This window comes from Empidonax traillii, unplaced genomic scaffold (assembly GCF_003031625.1).
Source record: "Empidonax traillii isolate 1590-97213 ecotype Southwest subspecies unplaced genomic scaffold, ASM303162v1 scaffold301:size691294, whole genome shotgun sequence".
NCBI lineage: Eukaryota > Metazoa > Chordata > Aves > Passeriformes > Tyrannidae > Empidonax > Empidonax traillii.
Window position 1 is genome coordinate 469,328 of NW_020955494.1, and position 19,793 is coordinate 489,120.

Consider the following 19,793-nt stretch of genomic DNA (forward strand, 5'->3'; position numbering starts at 1 on the left):
GGCAACTCTAGCAATGGATGGTGCTACCCAGCCCACTGGGAACAGCAACCCTCACTCAGAAGGTTTGGCTTTGGGAGAAGTTGTTATTTATTACGTGTTACAGGGCCAGTTCTGCCCTGCCTGATGATGTTTTAGGACCTTGACCTGTGAGGAGTCTCACAGAATGCTGAAGGTTTGACTGGAAACCCCAGAGGATGCTATCTTTGAGGGTTATACGGGAATCAAAACACAAGCGACTTTCTTGTCCAGAGATTTTTTTCTTTTCAGCCTAAATAGATAAACATAAAACGGCAGAAGATGAGGAAAAAGAAGAGAAACTGCATAAGCCTCACACACTGCTTTGTACAATTTTATGATTTTGAATAATTAAGCATCTCAGTCGGCTTATCAGGGATTAATATCACCTTACTTCCCCTGAATTCCATTTGGTTCTTACATTATACATATCCCACATGAGCGCTCTCTTCTCTCAATATTTCTGGCACCAGCATGAGCCTCTTTGGTAAGGACTCATAAGGTTATGAATGTCTGGACAGCCTGAGTAATGAAAGGCCATTTGGGGCCGAACCATTGACCACAGATTTAACTTGCCAGGAAGCATAAAACATAAAATGTAAATTAGGTACTAATAACCCATTTTTCTTCTAAATCCTCGGTGCAGATACGCGGCACGAAGCACAGATTATGTTTTGAGAGAGATTTTGGAACAATTTGCAGTTAAAAATATTGTATGGGGCCTTGTGTTGTGGCCTCAGAAGAGACTGAATTGTGAGTTGTTACTGCTGCCCTTGAACCCACTTCAGTCAATGGAAAGTTTCATTGGCACCTGGATTTGTTGCTTTGGGTAGCTGCCTAGCTACCAGCAAAACCCAGCACATAATACTGTCATCAGGGGAAGAGGAATGTGCAGTCCAGCAAGCAAGACATGCATGGAAAAGTACATTTCTCCCAGCATGTTTTGCAATCTCCATGCTATTCCCTCCCCATCTTCCTTTCCACTGATCTCATCCGTGGAGATGAAGTCAAGGAGAAAGCTCAGGAAGTAGCACTTGCATGGCAAGATCATTTTACTGCCTGTGCATGACCAGCATCATCCTTAGCACAGCTTTGACCCTCTGGATGGGGCCAACATTGTGTAAAAAAACCAGACACACAGCTCCACTATTTCCAGCTGAGGGATCTGAAGGCAACTTGGGGCTGGTTGGGCATGTTTAGTTCCCATGGGAATGTGCTATTAAATCCATGGTCTTGGATCCTGCTGGTGACAGTGTGCACCAAACTGCTGGGAAACAGAGCTGTGCAAGGGGCAACACCACAGGATCTGTGCTGTGCTGCTTTCAGAACACAGGTAAGGATGGGTTCATGTGTGAGCTCCAGCTGCACTGTGGAAGAGGGCTGGAGCCACCAGTCACCCCCTAGAAACCACTGTTCTTGTTCTGTTTGCTGCAACAGTGAGGAAACAACCAGCTTTCCTCTTTGTCATCTCATCTGGGCCCAGGACTATCTAAAAATACAGCGTGCTGAACAAGCTTCTTGAATTAATTACGCTTCAGGTAAAAATAAAATCAGTGTACTTGGCCTTAATGAGATCTAGAACTGCTTCTCCACCCTATGGCACAAATCCTTTTTAGGCAAAACCTGGAATCTTTCTGCTTTTCAATAGGTCAGTACACCTGACATACCTTTCCAGCTCAGTAATTTCTACCACTCTTCGCACCAAGAAAATAAGATATTTCAATCAACACCTTCAAAAACTAAATAAATACCTGGCTTTGGCTTGCAAAGAGGGGAAACCTCTGGCTATGTCACTGATACAAGTCTTGAAGAGAAGACAGGAGTGGATCTCTGCTCCACCCCTGCAGAATTGCAAAGCAAAGTCCCATCTCCTCATACACTCTTCCTGTTATTAATTTGTAGCACTATTACTAATAAAGATTATTTTACTGTGCTAATGCCTAATCGTGGCACAGGACCAAGAACACATGGAGGGGAGCATGGTGCCAGGCACTGAATAAACACAGGAAAACAAGGCAGGCCTACCAGGGCAGTGGAAAGGTTTAGAGAATACGAATAAATATTCTCTGCTTTTGGACTCCTGTCAGAGACACCTTCCAAGTCTTCTCAGGTTCAACCACCACTATTGATGCAGCAAAAGAATCATGACTTGAATGGGTAAAGGAGGACACTCCTAAAAACACACATTCTGGCAAAACACAGACTAAACAAGCCTCTTGAAGAACTATGCATTTGAGAAACTACTCTGATTTCAAAGGGCTGGCTTTTTTTATCCTTCACCCACTGCGTGGACCCACGGTGCAGCAACATGCTGGAGATACATCATGAGATAATTCAGGGACACTAACGCTGCAGAGAAAAGCAACAATACTGCAAGAGCAAGAAAATAAACCTTGAGATTACAATGAAAAAAAAAAAAGAAAAAGAATCTACAAGGTCCATGCATGCTGTCATGTTAACGAGAATCTTGGCTTCGTGGTCCCCAGAGGAGAGCAGATTTGCCTCTCCATAAAGCAGGTCTGAAGGGTATATACATTACTACCAAAGGACAAGCACCACCATTTCCTCTCATGTAATGATCCAAGAGTGCCATTTAATTGAGAGGAATATAAACACCCAGGCTGGAACATGGCCAGGACACTACATTTAACATCCTGCTCTAAATAAGAGATGCCATACGAGCTGCAGTGTCCAAGCAGAGCAGACACAAGCTAAAGTAAAAGATCCCATCTGATAATCCTCCTCCCAACAAACTACAGAGACCAGAATTTACAGTCCTGGGCAACAGCAAGTGTTGAGTCGACCCTGGCTGTCATTGCCAAATGAGGTAGAGCATTTGGAGAACATCTGCTGTGGATGACAGCAAACATCTTTTGCCTTGGAGTGTCCCAGGTAAAACTCCCAGGAAAAACAAAACCAACTGTCTGCAAAAAGTCTCTCTTCCACCCTGTCCCGCTGGCCAGCTTCCCCTGAGTGTATCATCGTGCTCTCAGATGAACTCACTCACAATGTGACAACAGCCTCCCCATTTTTTGGATGTCAGACTTTAAACAAAAGGAAATTTGGGTGTTTGGAAGGTTGTCGCCTCATCCCCTGCCAAAGACCAGGAGAATTTTTTTTTCTTCATTTTTTTAGGAGTGGCCAAACCACTCTGGAATTACACAGTCAACATGGAGAGTATGTCTGACTTGCCTTACTTTCCCCAGGATCACTCCACACTGTTCAGTGACAGCAGCTTGTGCAAACACTGGCAGGAAGTCAGCAAAGACATGACAGAAGGAAGACATAAAATTTCCAGCACAATTAAGAAAACAAGTTTTGGTTACCCTCATCAATCAAGACTGATTAGATCAGTAGGAGTGGCCAGACCTGGCTGTAGTGTGGAATAATCTGCCTGCGTCTCTCACAAATGATATTTGCACTGAACAGACCCAGAACCTCCCTCTCCCTCAGCTGTTTGTGTTGATCACTGGGATCTCATCCCTCCTGTCTCCTGGTCCTGCCCTGGGCACAGCCTCACTGAAGGCACTGTCATACTTTACTCAGGTAATTCCCCTTTTCATCCACACTGTGAAAAGTTTCACAAACATTGCAAGATACTCCAGGAATTCATAGAGTCCATTGATTTCAATGCAGTTCTCCAAATCAGAGAATTCATCTAATTGAAAAGGTTTGCTTCTTTTTTTCTTTTCACAATTCAGCATTCTTGTGAGACATTTCAACTTATCTTCCCCACTTTCAGATTTTCCTTTCAGATTTTTCATTCCAACCTTCACATAACTTTCTGATTAAATAACTGAACTCCCCTGAAACAGATCATATCTTTCAGCATATCCTCAGACTTTGAAAAGCTCAGTAAGCAAGGCCAGGGCTTTAAAATTTCCTTGTAGGTATCCACAGTTCAGTTGGAATACATCTGGGTTCCCACACCAAAAAAAAAAAAAAAAATGTGGAAGCTGAGGACTCACTGATTAACAAACTCTGTTACTGCCCACAGGTAAGACAGAGACCACTTTTTACTTCCTGTGTCTGGTATCACATCATCTCTCACAGCTCTGCATCAGTCCAGCTGTGCTGAAGGCATGGACTTCCTTTCTGGATCCCACAATTCTGTGTCCATGAGCAGTTGGCAGTTGAGTTCTGGATAGTAGCAGTAGCTTCAAAGAGCTACAGTAGGACATTAATAATGAGAAATTCCCGAAACAATGCCTTAAAACAACCTTTCTCTAAAATTAACGGGGGCACAAATTTCACTTGCTGCAAATTAGAGACCAGGAGGTCCTATTTTGTAAGCATTCTATTTTAAAGCAGCATAGATCAACACCCTGAAATGACAGTGCACCTACACTCTGACATGAGAAATGCCTCCAAGGCTATCCCAGCTGCAATGGGCAACAGCGAGAAACACCACAGTATTCACCCACAATCTGGGTGAAACCCTTCAGAAACATTATTTGTTCCTGATACTCCTCAATGAACCTGTGCTGCCACTCTGCAGGGCTGCTCCCCTGCCCACTGCACTAAACCTCCTGCTATCACACCTATAGCTCACAAGGGCCCTGGGCAAACAGCTTCTGATGACCCAGCCAAGAGATCAGGAGAACTTCCACCAGGACGAAAGCAGAGAGCCCCTTGTGGGGCTGGTTTTGTGCTTTGGCTTTGCCTTTTGATGACATGTTTCATGGTGGCATTCATGTTTTACTGCTCATCTCAGCCTCATCGCTGCCTGAGAGATTAATTTCTGTATTTACTTTTCCTTGCCTTGAATTAGAGCGTGATCTTTTACCATGGCCATAGGTCTGTTGTTCTCAGACTCTTTAACCCTGATCTGTTTGATTCCAGGGCTCAATACGACCCAGAGTCCACATTCCTTGTGTTGGCTGATAACCTCCTCCAGGCCACAGATAACTGTCAGCCCACAGCAGCCCTCTCACATAGGTCAGCTATATTTGTGACAGCACATTGACCACACGGCCTTCCCCTTCTTCAGCAGCAGAAGCTGCAGAGCAGCGCCAAGTACTGATTCTCTGACCCCAGGGACTCCCATGGGAGATCCACACCATTCCACATGCAGAGCTTTGACAGGACACCCCAGCTGGACAGCACTGGGTACCCTCTAGGGCAGCTGAGGGACAGGCCAATCCAACAGGATGCAGGCACATAACTGGAGCTTACAAGCCTGGGGTGAGGAGCAAAACCGATTCACTGAAACACAATGAAAAAGTCAGCATTTGTGAGAGGCCACATTGCATTTGCCAAGTGGTTTTCTCCTTATGACTGACGGGGAAACCGTGGGCTTGACATTTGCCTGTGGACCTCTCTGCAGTTCCTCGAGGCTCTGCCAGCTTCCCCTCTGCCCTTCCAAGGGCTGAGAGCAGCAGGACGCTTTGCAGGGGATTTTTCTTCCCGGGTGCCCAGCTCCAGACTGCGCTGCTCAGGGTCTCCAGGACTGTCATTAGCCAGCAGCTCGAGTGGAAAACACCGAGCCATAACAACCTAAATACCAGACATCTGCTGCCTCCCTGCCCCGGGCCGTGTCACTTGTGATCAGTCGGAGAGCTCAGGATCAGCTCGGTGTTGTGTGGGCTGGAGAGCAGCAAACACTCCTGGTGGAAGGGTTGTCTCCTCTGGAATGCACTTCCCCACTCCAGCTTGAACAGCCTGGATTTCACGACCCTCAGGTCATGCTGTAGGGTCCATCTGCTTTCCCAGGCTCCAAAGGGGGGAGGAGAAATGTGAGGAATTGTAAGGGGACTGTAGGAAATGCTTAGTCCTAACCCAGCAGGAAGAGTTTGTGCCTTGAGACATCGACCCAGTGGGTAGAAATTGTAGAGATAATGAGTAAATCTGCCCAGAAAGCAGAATGGGGAACTGTTACTGAGCTGAAGAAACAAACACTTATTGACTTTGTGGGACACAAGATAAAGGGGTTTTATAACTTGGTAAGTAGAATTGTTCTGATTTAGGTTTAAAGTCCATAAATACAAAAAGAGAACTAGCAGGAAACACAGAACTTACGGTCACAGAAGGAGAGGGGTGTGGGGAATTCCATTATGGGATTGCTCCAAGAGTCCACTTAAAATATTTAATGCTGATCCCTCTGCCTTCTATCTCCTTAAAAGAAATCACCTCTTAACATCATGTCATTCAAAATGAATCACGCTTTCCATTTTCCTTGCTCCCTGCCACATCCATATTAAACTATTACACCCTATGCAGGAAAGAATCCAGCCAAAGCAACTGTCTTGCTGTGTGCTAGGAATGGTTTTCTTCAGATGGCTTTAATGCTGAAGACAAAGGCCAGCAATTTACCCCAAGCAAAGCACTGGAATTTCATCTTTCCCCTGTTTGTGAGCAGCATGCTTCCACAGCCTTCGCTGCATTCTTCCATTACATTCCTACTGGAAAGTAGGGCTTAAAAAAACCTCTCTCTAAAACTGTTTTTTTTTTTTTCCTGGGAGACTTGAAGCATCAAATCTTGACCAGCTTTGCCTTGCACACAGACTGCATGGCCCAGAAATGCACCTCAGAGCAGCACAGGAAAGCAGCAAACCAGTGCTCTGAAAGTGGGGAGGAAGGGGAAGACAGCTGGAAATGTGCATTATTTAAAATGCTGGAGGATGAGAAACAGATGCTGGCATGGCATTCGCGGAGTTGAAAGTTACACAGCCCGCACTGCCAGCTGGCAGCTACACTGGTATCAAACCCACAGCTATGCAAAACCCACCACCACAACTGGCACCCAGGCTGGCAGAGCCAGCCAAGAGCAAGAGATCACGGGCACTGAAATATCCTCTCTCTTGCCATTGTGCCTCCACCCTGGGAGGGACCAGAGCAGAGAGAGGCAAGTCAGGCTGCACCTGCCTGGGAGACACACCATCCCCCTTTCAAGGGCTATCTGCGCTTTAACTGTCACCAGGACTTAAGTTTGCTTAAATGAAGGGTAAAAAAAGTGAGGAAGAAAAGCAGAGGGGTGCTTTATTTGCTCTCTAATTCAAAGACTTGATGACCCACATGTCACAGGCAGAGCCTCCAGCTGAACTCCCAGTGCTTTCTCTCTCTGAGGCAGTCAAAGGAAAGGGCTTCTGATCCCTCCCCAGTACATGCTGGAAGTGGGTGAGTTGGCAGCAAGATGAGACTCCCTTATTGCTGCCTACCAAAAAGGGAAACCCTGGAAAACTGCCAGATCTGAGGACTTGTTAGGGAAATACTAGTTTGTTGATGGGAGGCAAAAAACAGATGAGGCAGAATTCCACATAATTCTGCCAACTAGAGCATTGTTTTGACTCGCATCAGCAGAAGGAAGCTATCAGCTAATTTACACAAAAGATAAAGGCTTTTTGGGAGATGTGATTTAGCATCACACACTCCAGCAATGAGTGAGACAGAAGGCTGAAATCACAGAATCACAGAGTAGTTTGGGTTGGAAGGGACCTTTAGAGGTCGTCCAGTCCAACCCCCCTTCAATGAACAAGGGAAAAAACACTGGGGCTTAGGAAAAAGACATAATCTCTCCTTGGGGATGGAGAAGGACAAGTTTGCAGTTGATTTCATATGATATGAACGAAGAGAAACCAAAGGAATATCCTACTTATGCTATGAATTACAGTGAGCATTTATGGAGCTCTGTTTGAATTTCAAGCAGCCTGTAGGTGCTTTACTAGTAACTGGCTGTGGGTGATGGGTACTTGGCACTCAGCTCAGTGGTGCCATGGAGAATAAAATCCCATCCCTTTTTTTTGAACCAGGATGGCAGGTCTCCATCAAGGCTCCTTTAGGATTTGGAACAGAGGCCAGGGCCAGAAAACTTGGGAAAACCGCATGGCTAGAGGGTGGATCCACATCTTCCCTCTCCCTGTGCTGGCCCTGCTGTAATCCCAGGCTGTGCTGATGCACAGAGCCCATGGCAGAGCACAGTGGGAGTAACCACAACCTTGGGTGACCTCTGCGCTGGCAGCTCCTCTGAAGAGCCTGAAACTTTGCACTGCCTCCTTCCCCTCCTCGAGATCTCACCTAAACAAGTTGATTTGGAACTCAGAAGAAAGGCTCTGTCCCCCGAGGGGACTTTGAAGCAGACTCTAAAAAAGACATTATTCCTAGTCACAGGACCAGGGGTTGTGCATGGCAGAGGACAGGGAGAAAGGGCTGTAATTCTGCCTCGCAGCTCTGACCACTGATTCACAGTCACACTGGCATGGACAATACTGGCATGGACAGTATTTTTAGAAGTTGTTTCTTTTTCCCCCTAGAAGATAATGAGGTTCTGGCGCCCTGTGGACACCCACAGTCTCCTGGGCAGGGATGAAAGCAGCCTCAGAGGGAGTGAGTCCCCACCTTGGAGGAAGAAAGCCTTCATGGAGCTCAGGACAGTCATGAGGTCTGCTCCCAGCACTGGGGCTGCTTAACAGCTGCTCTTTTCAGGCTGGGTCTTTTCTCCTCTCTCAGGCAGAACAAGCCTCAGGAATGCTCCCTCTGATTATGCAAAGGGGATGTCTTTCTATCTACCTCCAGTTGCTCCCCCCAGCTCACCCACTCTCCTGTCTCCATTCTCCACCCTCCTTGGGCACAGACCGGGGGCCTGTTCCCTCCCCAGGGGCAGGTTAGGTCCCTCCCACGTGGACCCCAACCTGTCACCAGCACAGAGGTCCTTCCCAAAGATATCCCACCTCATTCTTTGTGCTCAGGCTTAGCAGGTTCAGCCAAAGAGATCTGGAAAGGATCTTGCTTGAAGTGCCAGCTTGGCTCTGGCTGCTGGAGAGCTGCTCAGCATAAATATGCCATGGTCTGCCACAGTAAATCAGGAATACTTTATGATAGTCCATAAGTTCCCCACCACACATCTCTCTCTTTCACATTTTAGAGTCAGGATTGTGCCTTTGCAGGATGTCCCTACTTACTCCTCAGACCCCTCTTGAAGCTTGGTGTGCTGAAGTCACCGCTCATGGGACAAACTATACCTACAGCAAAAGGTCAGATGTGCTGAGCGTGGTCCTCAAGGGCTGAATGTTGTTTGTTTGGACTGATCAGAACAGCTCTGAAGTGACTTACACCAAATTCTTCCTGTGCTCAAAACCACGTTTCTCCATAAGCCGTGTTTACAAATGCCAAAAATATTTTGAAGCCGGAGTTATGAAAGCCTGAAAGCACTTACTTATAGAGGGCTGTTTCAACATTGCAAACACTTGTATGTAGTGGAGCCAGGTCCTGCTGCTCATGAGAACAGCCTCCACCAATCTGTCAACACTGGCCTAACTTGTCCAAGGGAGAGCTCAGAAAATCAGTGTGACGTCAAGAGACCTTCAATGTGCCACTGTGCAAATATAGTGCTGGTGCAGGGCTGGAGGGTGGTGAAATCTGGCAGGCACAAGGAATTTTGTAGCTACCTGCCGAGATTCTATTTTTTTTGTGGGTCACTGAATACTATAGAGACTTCCCATCTTTTGAAATTAATCAGTAAATTCTTCTGGAAAGGCAAAACCTTCTTGTTTTCCTTAATATACTAAATTTAATTGTGACTTAAACGTCTTGATCCGTAACGTATTTTGTTAAGGCTCATAAGAGTTCAGACTATTTACTGAACCATTTTTGCATCGAGCTTTACCAATTCCAGGACAACACTGAGTTCTTCAACAAAAATCAAATACCAGTCTACCACCCTGCCCAAACTTGGGAGATTTTTCATGGTTTGTATTATACCACCCTGCTCTATGATTTTTTTTTTCCCTTCCCTACACTGGACTTTCACTCATCCCTTCCACTACTTCAGCTAAGAGACAGCAGTTTAAGATACAGAACATTTAATTTTACTTGTCTTAGAATTCCCTGGCATTAGTTTAGCATGGTAAAAACGTGATTAGTAAGTAAACAATAGTACTGGCATAACCAGGAGCTCTATTCAGAAGTGGCCTCATATCTCCTGCTTTGATCCTGCTGAGTGGGGGTTCTATTTTAATAGCAGTATTTAACAGAATTCATGGCCATTCCCTGATTTCTGATCTACAGGACACAGAAATATTTCCAATTATCACCTCCAAAGTGTTTTCAAAGCAGCATATAGTGATTTCCTGAAAAATAAATGGAATCTCTCGATGACTTCAAGGATTCAGCCAAACCACCAAAAAAAAATCACATTCCCAGGCGAGTTCCCTCACACTTTGCCTTAAAACAAGAACTAAAAGTTAGGTGTGGAATCATCCTAAAAACACACAACCTCTCTTCTCCTTGAAAGCCAGAAATCACCAGCACAAGGACAACAATGAGCCCCATTTCCACAAAGACACTTTATCTGGGATCTCACCTCAGACACAGATTTACAAGGAGTAAAAATCCCAACCCTCCTAACCCATCACATAACTTGCAGTGCCCCAAGTTATCTTTAAAAGTGAGATATTGAATTTATGTTCATTTTATTGTCCATTTGTACTGTCCAGAAAAGACAACAAACCAGTAGAACTGAAGTGAACTGATCAAAGACCTTCATAGCTAAGGAGAAACTGCACCTTGTGCTGAAAAATTACACTTGATATAGTGCAGATTTTCAACATAGAGATAGATAGACAGATAGACAGACAGACAAAAAATGTGAATGTTGCTTCACTCCAAATATTTTATGGTCTTTGGGTGACTTTCATATAAATTAAGGTTACCACCTGTTTTCTGGTTTTGAGTAAAGAATAGGATGCTTCTTTTCCTCCTGCCCCTCTCCCACCAAAAAAAAAAAAAGGAAGGAGACAAAAATTAGGTTTCCAGTTTTAACCAGAATAACAACTCCCCTTTCTTTACTGCACACATGTCATTCAAAAAGCTGTGTTTTGTTACAAAATGCCTCCATCAAGGGCTCAGCTGAGCAGAGCCCCCACCTCCCCATCACTACCAGGAGCAAAGTCACAAGTGAGTCCAGCAGAGAGACGAGCAAGTTTTTACCATAAATGCAGCCCTACCTCTCATTCCCCATATCCAGCAAATGCTAAATTGGTTTAAAAACTAATTTCCCAACCAACCAAGTACTACCATTTAACAGGACCCGTGAGCACTTCTATAGCATTTTACAATTCCAAATCACTGCATAAGTATTAATTAGGCTTAATGACTCATGTTACCTAATAAGATAATGAAAAAAACCCTGCAGCTCACAATATCTACTTCTATTTTCAGCCAGAGATGAAATGGATCTTTTAAAAGGATATATTCTCCTCTAATTCCTTTCCTGCGTTATCACTGTACAGAAAGTAATTCCAATAGTGTCGTGGCTTTTTTTTTTCCCCTTCTCAATTTGCAAAGGTTAGTTTGTCTTTGCCACAAAACGCAAATACAGAGGTTTAGTGATAATATTTGTTCCTTGGGAGGCTTTCTACCGAACAGTGACTAGTGTGGGCTCGCTGTTTGGTAGGGAGATGTGGATTTGCTGCCCCTTCTCTATGGAGAATAGCAACATCTTTCTTGGTTGCTCTCTGGGTTGCCCCTGCCAAGGTAATACCCAATGGATTAAGTCTTGTGAAATAAATTCTGTAAATAGAACGTGGGCTGAGATCGTTTCAACTCATTTCCCCTGCGTCCCCTTCCCGGCCTGGAAGCTGTCAAGGACAAGCAGCCTGCAAGAGGCCTGTTCTCCCAGTGTTGGCACTGAGTCTCACTAGATGCATAAAACAGCTTGTTTTCCACGTATTTTCTGTGATGGCATTAAAAAAAAAAAATAAAAAAAAAAGTAAAGCAGGAAGAAAAAACCCCCAACCCTTCTCAGTTCCACCCATCGCTATAAACTGGATACAGCTGATCTTGCAAGGGCACCAAACATTGCTCTGTTTGTCCACATTAGAGCACTACAAACCTATGTTTATGATGGAATTACAGCTGGATCTGAAGGATTTGAAAGAAAGGAACTGGACCAACTGTGGGTTTGTAAACAAACAATATGGTTTTGACGTCAGCCATATCATTTCATGTGCTGGAACAGTTTCTATCATGTGGCCAGTTCCTGCCCCTGAAGAGTATCTAATTTAATTTAGATGTGTTCACGATATGGGACAGGATCAAATCCAAGGGCAGCCCTGAAGGCAAGGTCTCTGCTGGAAAGATTGTATAAACTCTACTTCCAAGGAGCAGCAGAGAGCTTCTGGCTCAGGGAAGAGAGGGGAAAGTCCTGCCTACTGCAGATGGAAGGGGAGGATAAAGTGAAGGGAAGAGAAATGTATGGAATGGGCACTGTCATGGGGAGGGACTTCCCCTCTTCTTTAGAAATGAATCAGTGCGAGGGTTTTTTCTGCATTAACACCATCCAACAAAATCTGCATAACTTTTTCCAGAGCAATAAATCCTACCCACAGCCTTCAGTAGTCCTTCCAGTTTTGTTTCCAGTCCTTCTTGGGTTCCTCTCTCTCTGCTCTCTCTGTACTCGCCCTGTGGACAAGCACCAGGGAGGATAACTCACTCAGGGAGATTTTCTTTAGGTACTGCTACACCATCCATGGGATCAGCTTGGGCCTTAAATGACACGAATTTCTCTACAAACATACTTGATTACCAGTGCAACAATTATACAGTGTATATATTTGGAAAGAAAACAGGACACGATTCCCCTTGCTGTTATTTCATGCCACAGAATCCTGACTACTTGTTGAAAAACTATTTCCAATAAAAATTTAAGTTTTTTTTTTCCAAGGAAAGCTGATGCTTTCTACAAAAAAAAAAAAAAATTCTCAAAACCTTAAACTCCAGTTTTAGCCAAAAACAAGAGACCAGCCCTAGGTGTAGTATTCAGACCAATACTACAAAACAAATCACAGAAGTTATAACCACCTGAGCTTGGTTATTTACAGTGGAAGGCAAGCTGCAATTCCTTCCTTTGATCCATTTGTTGGCTTCAGGATTGCATTTCCCAACCTCGCTCTTTTAATCACTGTAAACATCAGGGGCGAAGAATTCGGTGGAGAGAAAACGGGCCTTGTGGTTTTGATCAGACTGGTCTTTGATGACTTCTCTTTCCCACTTTCAGTGCCTGAACTTTATACGTGACACCGCCACATAGTCTCAGATTCTGTGATCTGCATGTGAAGTCACATCATTTTGCTGCCACATCTCCATCCCCTGAGTGGATCCAGCCCTGGGTGTGTATCTATCCATCTGTCCATTCCCAGGTGGAGCAGGGCAGGGTCCCACACAGGCACATTATCCCTCAATCAACATTCCCTCAGGAGCAAGCCTGGAGAATCACACTTTGCTTTCCCAAGCCCCCTCACCCATGTGTTTATCCCTGCAGTGCTGGCAAACCTCTGAAGCCAAGGAAGCCAGAACTGCTGATGGGAATTCCTGAAAGATTTCCCAGCAGGGCGGTCCAAGTTACCTTTGAATGAGATAACCCCGGGGACAGCAGCAGTCTTTCTGCCACAGGATGGAGCTCAGTGCAGGCTGCAAAGCATTTTCTAGGAAGCCTGATAAATACTCCAGCAACCTTCTGTCACTGATGTCCACACCGCAGCTCTTTGGCTGCCATCAGCACCCACCCTGGCAGCTCAGCAAACCTCATTTACGCAGGTCTGAGTGCCACTGCAGAGCCTGCACCATCAGCGTGCCTCCAGGCAGATGAACTCCACAGTCACTAAAAAGAATGATGTAGGTGAAGGTCTTGATCATGTCTGAAGAAAGCACAATACCCCAGATAAAAGTAAGGGGGGGAAAAAAAGCCAGCTTTTGTAAAAAGTTGCCTGTGAAGAAAGAGCTTGTGAACTCTGTGGCTTCGATTTTGTCCCACTTTACTCTGCTCACCTTCTCTACAAAGTGTTTCTCACACAGATGTGTATTTTTAACAGCTCTGAGAAGAACCTGCCAGAGTTGGAAGCTCAAGCTACTTTTACCCTGGATACACGGGGTGCAAATGTCACCTAAGAGGTTTAAATGGCACAGGAAGGATTTTTTTTTTTTCTCTTTTTAAACCAAGAATGGACAAATTATTATTAATGGGGCTGATCTTTCTGACTGTGAAATCTCACTAAATATAAATATTTAACACAAGAAATCCTCAGAGTTCTCCTCTATCTGAGCACAATACGCAGTCAGAAACAGATTTACCGAAGGAGTTAAAAGTTTTCTGCAATAATGCAACAAATCACTCTGTGTAACAAACACAGACACGTTCTGTGGCAGTTTCCCCACAAGCTTCAATCTATGGGGGAGGGGAAAAAAAAATCTTGATTTATTATATAGCATTTGGACAGTTGGGAACGCAAATTTGCCAAAGATCAGAATAATCAACTCTTTCACCCAAGCAGGTTTTTTTTTTTATGGAAGAAAAAAAGCCCAGAATGGGTCTGAGCAAAATAAATAAAAATTCCACACTTTTAACCAAGAGAACCTTCTGCGTCATTCAGAAGCATTTACAGACCCAGAATCTTTTATCATCAAAATGACACTCTGGCCTTTAAAATCACAGCTCTTTCTTATACCTCTGCTTACTGATGGCCTTTAAACCAGTGGGTATCTCCAACTTGAGGCATCTCTTCGTGCAGAGGCAAATGCAGGAGCTTTTAAAGCTGCTCCTTGCTGGTTTTTTTCTCTTCCCCTGAAACATCCCTCCTTTGCCAAGCTATCATCTCTGAGCTTTAAAGGCAGCAGAACCCCACCTAACCAGCAGCATCCATTGCATGACTCATGGTCAGCAGTGTCTCAAACATCAGTTTTTGTCCCTTGGAAAGGGTTTCTAATGCCAATATGGAAATTATCCAACCTGGAAAGGGCTGGTTGTTTTATTACAATCACATACTGCCAGGGAGAGGGCTGCAAATGGAAACGTATATTAGCCATTCAGGGTATACAAGCCTCACTCAGCCCAGTAAAGCTATCAGTGTAGCATCCCTGCTCCCCCTGCCTATTTAATTAGCACACAATGAAGGCCACTGAATTCCCCTGCAAAAGGCGTTGCATACTTTGGAACAAAAAAGAAAGGAGAAAAGAAGTTGCTTTTAAGTGCAATCCAAAAAAATAGCTCCTTGGCTAAATGGCACTTTTAATAAAAAGACGTTTCCAGTGTTTGCTTATTTATCAAAAAGCAGTGTTTCTCTCTCGGGTGTTTTCATTTTTATTTCTGTGCACAAGAAGGAGGGGAAAAAAAGGGCTTTACTAAGCAAACCTTTCAGTAAGACACCAGATGATGGATAGTCAAACACAGAGCCTCCTGTAAACACAGAGGTAACCAAAAGGTATGAGCTGACTCATAATTGTGTCAACACAGGTCGCAGCCCCTTGGTTTATTTCAGCCTTCCTGTTTTTCACGGATTTCTTTTCACACTACACTATTTTTTTTTTTTTTTTTGAGACACAGGCTCTTTTCAGTGCACCTTAGCGGGGTGCAAAAGCACACACGTTTTTACACCAAAATGTGGGCAGCTACACACACACACACGCAGGCTGCAGTGCCACAGCTACAGCAGCAGCATTTACTGATGGCTGCATTAAACTGCACTGTGCAGTCCATGCTCGGTCTGAATCAAAAGGTTCAGTCCCATCCCTGCCTCCAGCCTTTCCCTGGAGGCTCTTGGGAAGCATCCAGAAAAGAGGAGTACAACAAAACCTCAGCAGCCTGGTGCTCCAGTCCATGCAACGCTCCAAGACTCGGTGTGATGTTTCTTCCTCACCAAAGTGGCAAGACTCTGTCTGACCGAAAGTGCTGGGAGGTGAGCAGGCAGCAAAGAGGTCTGTGAGGAGCAGAACCTGCCCATATTTGTCTTGGTCTCTAAACAAACTGAATTAGGCTGTAGCCTTTTCCTTGCACAAAGTTTACAATCACAGAATCGTGGGTTGGGTTTGGAAGGTTGGAAAGATCACCGAGTTCCAATCTCCCTGCCTTGGGCAGGGACCTTCCACTGAAAAGCCCCATCCAACCTGGCCTTGGAGGAAAAAGCCTTTCTGGGGTCTCTGTTTCGTTACTGGCACTGACTGGTGGGCTAAGAGATCGTTAGGGGAGTGACTGATGGGCAGACACACCAACAACTTGAATACCCTGCAAGTCACAGAGCAGTTCAGCTGATGGTCCAAGACAGATTTTTCAGTAAGTTCCCTGACAAAAATCACCTGTGGAAACACCTGAGATCTGAAATCCTGAGATCCTTTTAAAGGACTTGCAGAAAATAACAAATGAAGGGTCAAAGGCAGGGAAATGGTTCTTCCTCAGCAGAGACGATGAAAGAAGCAGTTTAGGGCCAGACTGCAATGCCCAGTACTTGTTCCTGGCTGCCCATCCTGAGCACCTCAGGTCAATCACACACAAAATTACATTTAGGACAAAGCTTACACACACACACAAAAGGAAAAAAAAAAAAAAAAGCCAGAAATAGCATTTCAGAAACTGAAATCATTGGCAGACTTAACTTTTTTAAGACCACTCATTTTAAGACACTACACCTTCACAAAGAGCAGCATTTTATCTGGAGCCATTTCCCCCCCTGTAGAAACCAAGGCTGACAGAACAAAAAGGAGAATTCCTTCTGCAAATTACAATATATGAAGTCAGATTGGCTTCCAGCACGTTTGGTACCTTCAGAAATTGGTCAGGGTTTGCGTGTTTGTCGAGTGGCCATAAACTGGGGAAAATCTACACCCTCTTCTACTGCCTCTCCTCTTTTCTTTACCTCCTATGAGTTCTACAGCAGAAGATGAGGGGAGAAAATTTTACTGAAGGAGACCATGGAAAGACTTTCAAAACATTCCACATATTTTCTCTGCATAACCACGCAGTGAATTTCTAAGATAAATAGTGCCAGGGCACTGTCACTCAGACCCCAGGAGTTCACCCAAGTCAGACAAATTATGCTGCCTGTTATCTCAGTTGTTACAGATTCTTGCCTTTCATTCATTCCTTGCCAGTGGCTGGATTTGATGTGCAGGGGAGAGAAGAAGCCTCAAAAGCTGAAGTTAACCTTTTGTGGTGAGACCAGTAATGCTGGGCTCTCCAGAGGAGAGTGCAGAAGGAGGTAGCTGCTAGCCTTGTTTGCCAAGGTAGCAGCCAAAAAAATGCTAAAATTTGGCACATGTGAGCAGGAGAAAGGCAGTGCTATGAAAATGGCTATTGCAAGCTCCCTTCCAAATCTGCAGTGTTTGGCCCACACAGATAAAACAAATTAAGTTAAAAAACACAAAAACTTTTACATGTCCTATAAAAACCTACATAAAGCAGTGCTGTGGTTGTGGTTTGAGTAGAGGATGGTGCTGCTGAGCAATCCTGCCTGGCAGAGGTAGTGCCTGTTGCTTCAAACATCACATCCAGACCGTAATTAATACTAACCTTCCACTACAATCAGCAAGCCTCATTTCCTCCCTGATAAAGAGCTCCTTATTAGAAGGGAATGCAGGATGTGACGAGGGGATCCATTTCTGAGTGCCTTTTTACAATGCTTCCAAAGAAAGGAAAAGCTCTTACCTATGGTTCTTCGGAGATCTTCACACTGGCTGATGTGAGGGAATTTCAGGATTTCCTTCCACTTTTTGCTTTTGCCTTTGCGTTTCCCTCCACCCCCTGCAGAGGAAGAAATACCAGGATTAGATTGCTTTAAGGGGCAGAAGAGATCACCAGCCCAGTCACAGTTCTTACAGATACCAGTAACAATAAAAGCTGAGACACTGTGGGTTCCTGTACAGGTAAATCCCTGGTAGTGTCCCAGGCCAGGTTGGATGGGCCCTGAGCAGCCTGGGATAGTGGAAGGTGTCCCTGCTCGTGGCAGGGGGGGTGGAACATGATGAGCTTTCATGTCCCTTCCAACCCAAATCGTTCTATGATTCCATGATACAGATAAATCTGAGATTGTCTGGCCTTAAAACAGACCAAGGAGGCAGCATCTGGCAGAAGATCAGATTGCTGAAAGTTGGGAGTTCAGGTTTGTGGCCCACCAGGTCCAGCTCAGATGACAGCCCTGTCCCAACCAACAGCCATTTCACACAAGTCAAATAATCTTGTAAAATTACAGCCCACACCTTCTCGACCTGGATGGATATCCCCCTTCTGGTTTGGGGATAAGCCCTGATTCCATCGCCAAAGAAGTGCTGGAGACTGAAGACCAAAGTTCAGTTATCACCTTTCCCCCTGCCTCCCATTACACATCCTGCCAACATGGAATTACTGCTGGTGTTCCACACTCTGGTCACTGCTGCTGCCACAGGAGAACAGTGGAGAACATTAATGGAATGACCTCATGAGGAAAACATCTCCTATTGGTTCTTCTTCCTCCCTCCAGATGTCCAGAACTGAACTGCCCTCAAGCTGCATGCCCAGCTGGCTTCCCCCAGCTCTGGCTGAACGAGCTAAGAGACCCTCAGCCTCTCCGTGCTGATGAATCCCCCTCGTCAGTGCCCCTCCATAAACACTTTGCTGCAGGCATCCCTGGCATCTGCAGGTGCCACACCTGAGCTGCCCAGGGGGCTCTGCCCTCTGCACTGGGCTCTGCCCAGCAAAGGCAGTGCTTCCAGCAAACCTCACCGTGCTCCTTGCTGGGAGGATCCCTCTGGATGTGACAGCTCAGATGAAGGCTGGGATTCTCCAAGTCTCTGTATTTACTGCACTTCAGTCCCTGCACACAAAATCTGATTCACTTGAGTCTATTTTCCGTGCACTAGCACATCAAATGACTAATTCAGAGCTGAGTTAATTCTGTAGAGGGGCTGGGAGAGTCGCAGTTGCAGACTGAGGATGTGCTAGATCCTACACGGCATTGCAGGCTAAATCAGGAGAGCATTGACTCAAAAGGTAGCAGATCACCACAGAGGAAGCATGAGCCTCAGAAAAAAATGCCAAGTACTGCACTCTGTGGGGTGTTTCCGATCACACAGAACCTTTGCCATAGGAATGCTTCTTTGGCACGTCATACTCCTTTGCTTTTGGTGGCCAATGGTTTCTCCATCACAGAATCTGCCTTGAATTATTTTAAAACTTCTTAATCACAGGAACTGCTTGCATTTCCACAGCATGCAACGTGAAGCAGAGGTACCTGCACTAGCCATAAAGGAACTAGACAATCACAAGTACAGCCCTGAGACCCTTTCCAGGAATCAGACTCCAGCAAAGCACAGAGAGCTGTGACTGCCTCCACATTACACAGCGTTATGCAACACAGATGTACCCTCTGGGTCTGGAATGAATTCTGCTCCCACCCTCCCTCCTCAGTGCATCCCAAACACTGCTGCTGAAGCCATTTCCTTTCCCATCCCTCCAGCCACAGCATCAGAGGGGCTGTCCTGCTCCCTTGCTCTTGCACACCGAGGGGCTCGGGTACACAAGGTGCTGAGAAGCCTTTTGTGGGCTGGGGTTCATGGGGGTCCCATGTGATCATCTGTTCTCCAGTTCCTGAGGTACATGGCTCTGCTCTGGCTGCCAGTGACCACAGGGCTTGGATTCAGCAACCCAGAGGGTCCTCACTGACCTTCATCTCCCCAAAAGCCCACTCCTGCAATCCTGCTCAGCAGTTCCTGCACGCCAGGCTGTTGCCACCTCCACTTGCCCCTGTTCTCCTTCTCTTCTGGCAGTGCTGTGCCTGATGCACCCCAGGACACAGCTGGCCCTCCTGGCTGCCAAGAACTCTTGAAAACTCTGAGTTCTATGCATTGATGTCAAAGCTCCACGGGAATTAAATGAATGAAGTACATATTACCTAGCACTGGGGCAGGGATGGGGAGGAAGGGGAAAGCAACTGCTGGGCTGGTGCTAGAGCAGAATGACCCCCCTTTGACAGCTACAGGGTTTGAATCTGGATTTCTGGATCCCTTCCTCAGGCTGTCAGCTTCTACAGCGGATCATCCCA

General features: G+C 45.5%; 1 protein-coding gene across 2 annotated transcripts in view; it reads right to left on the reverse strand.

Annotated features, from left to right (window-relative positions):
- GRK5 (G protein-coupled receptor kinase 5) overlaps positions 1 to 19,793 on the reverse strand; it is a 147,425-nt gene that overhangs the window by 63,868 nt on the left and 63,764 nt on the right. For both annotated transcript variants that reach the window (XR_003572010.1, XM_027890878.1), the window contains exon 2: positions 17,423 to 17,518. Coding sequence is in view for 1 of the 2 variants with exons in the window: in XM_027890878.1 (XP_027746679.1) it covers positions 17,423 to 17,518 (96 nt within the window). In the remaining variant the exon portion in view is untranslated. The remainder of the gene's footprint in view (positions 1 to 17,422; positions 17,519 to 19,793) is intronic.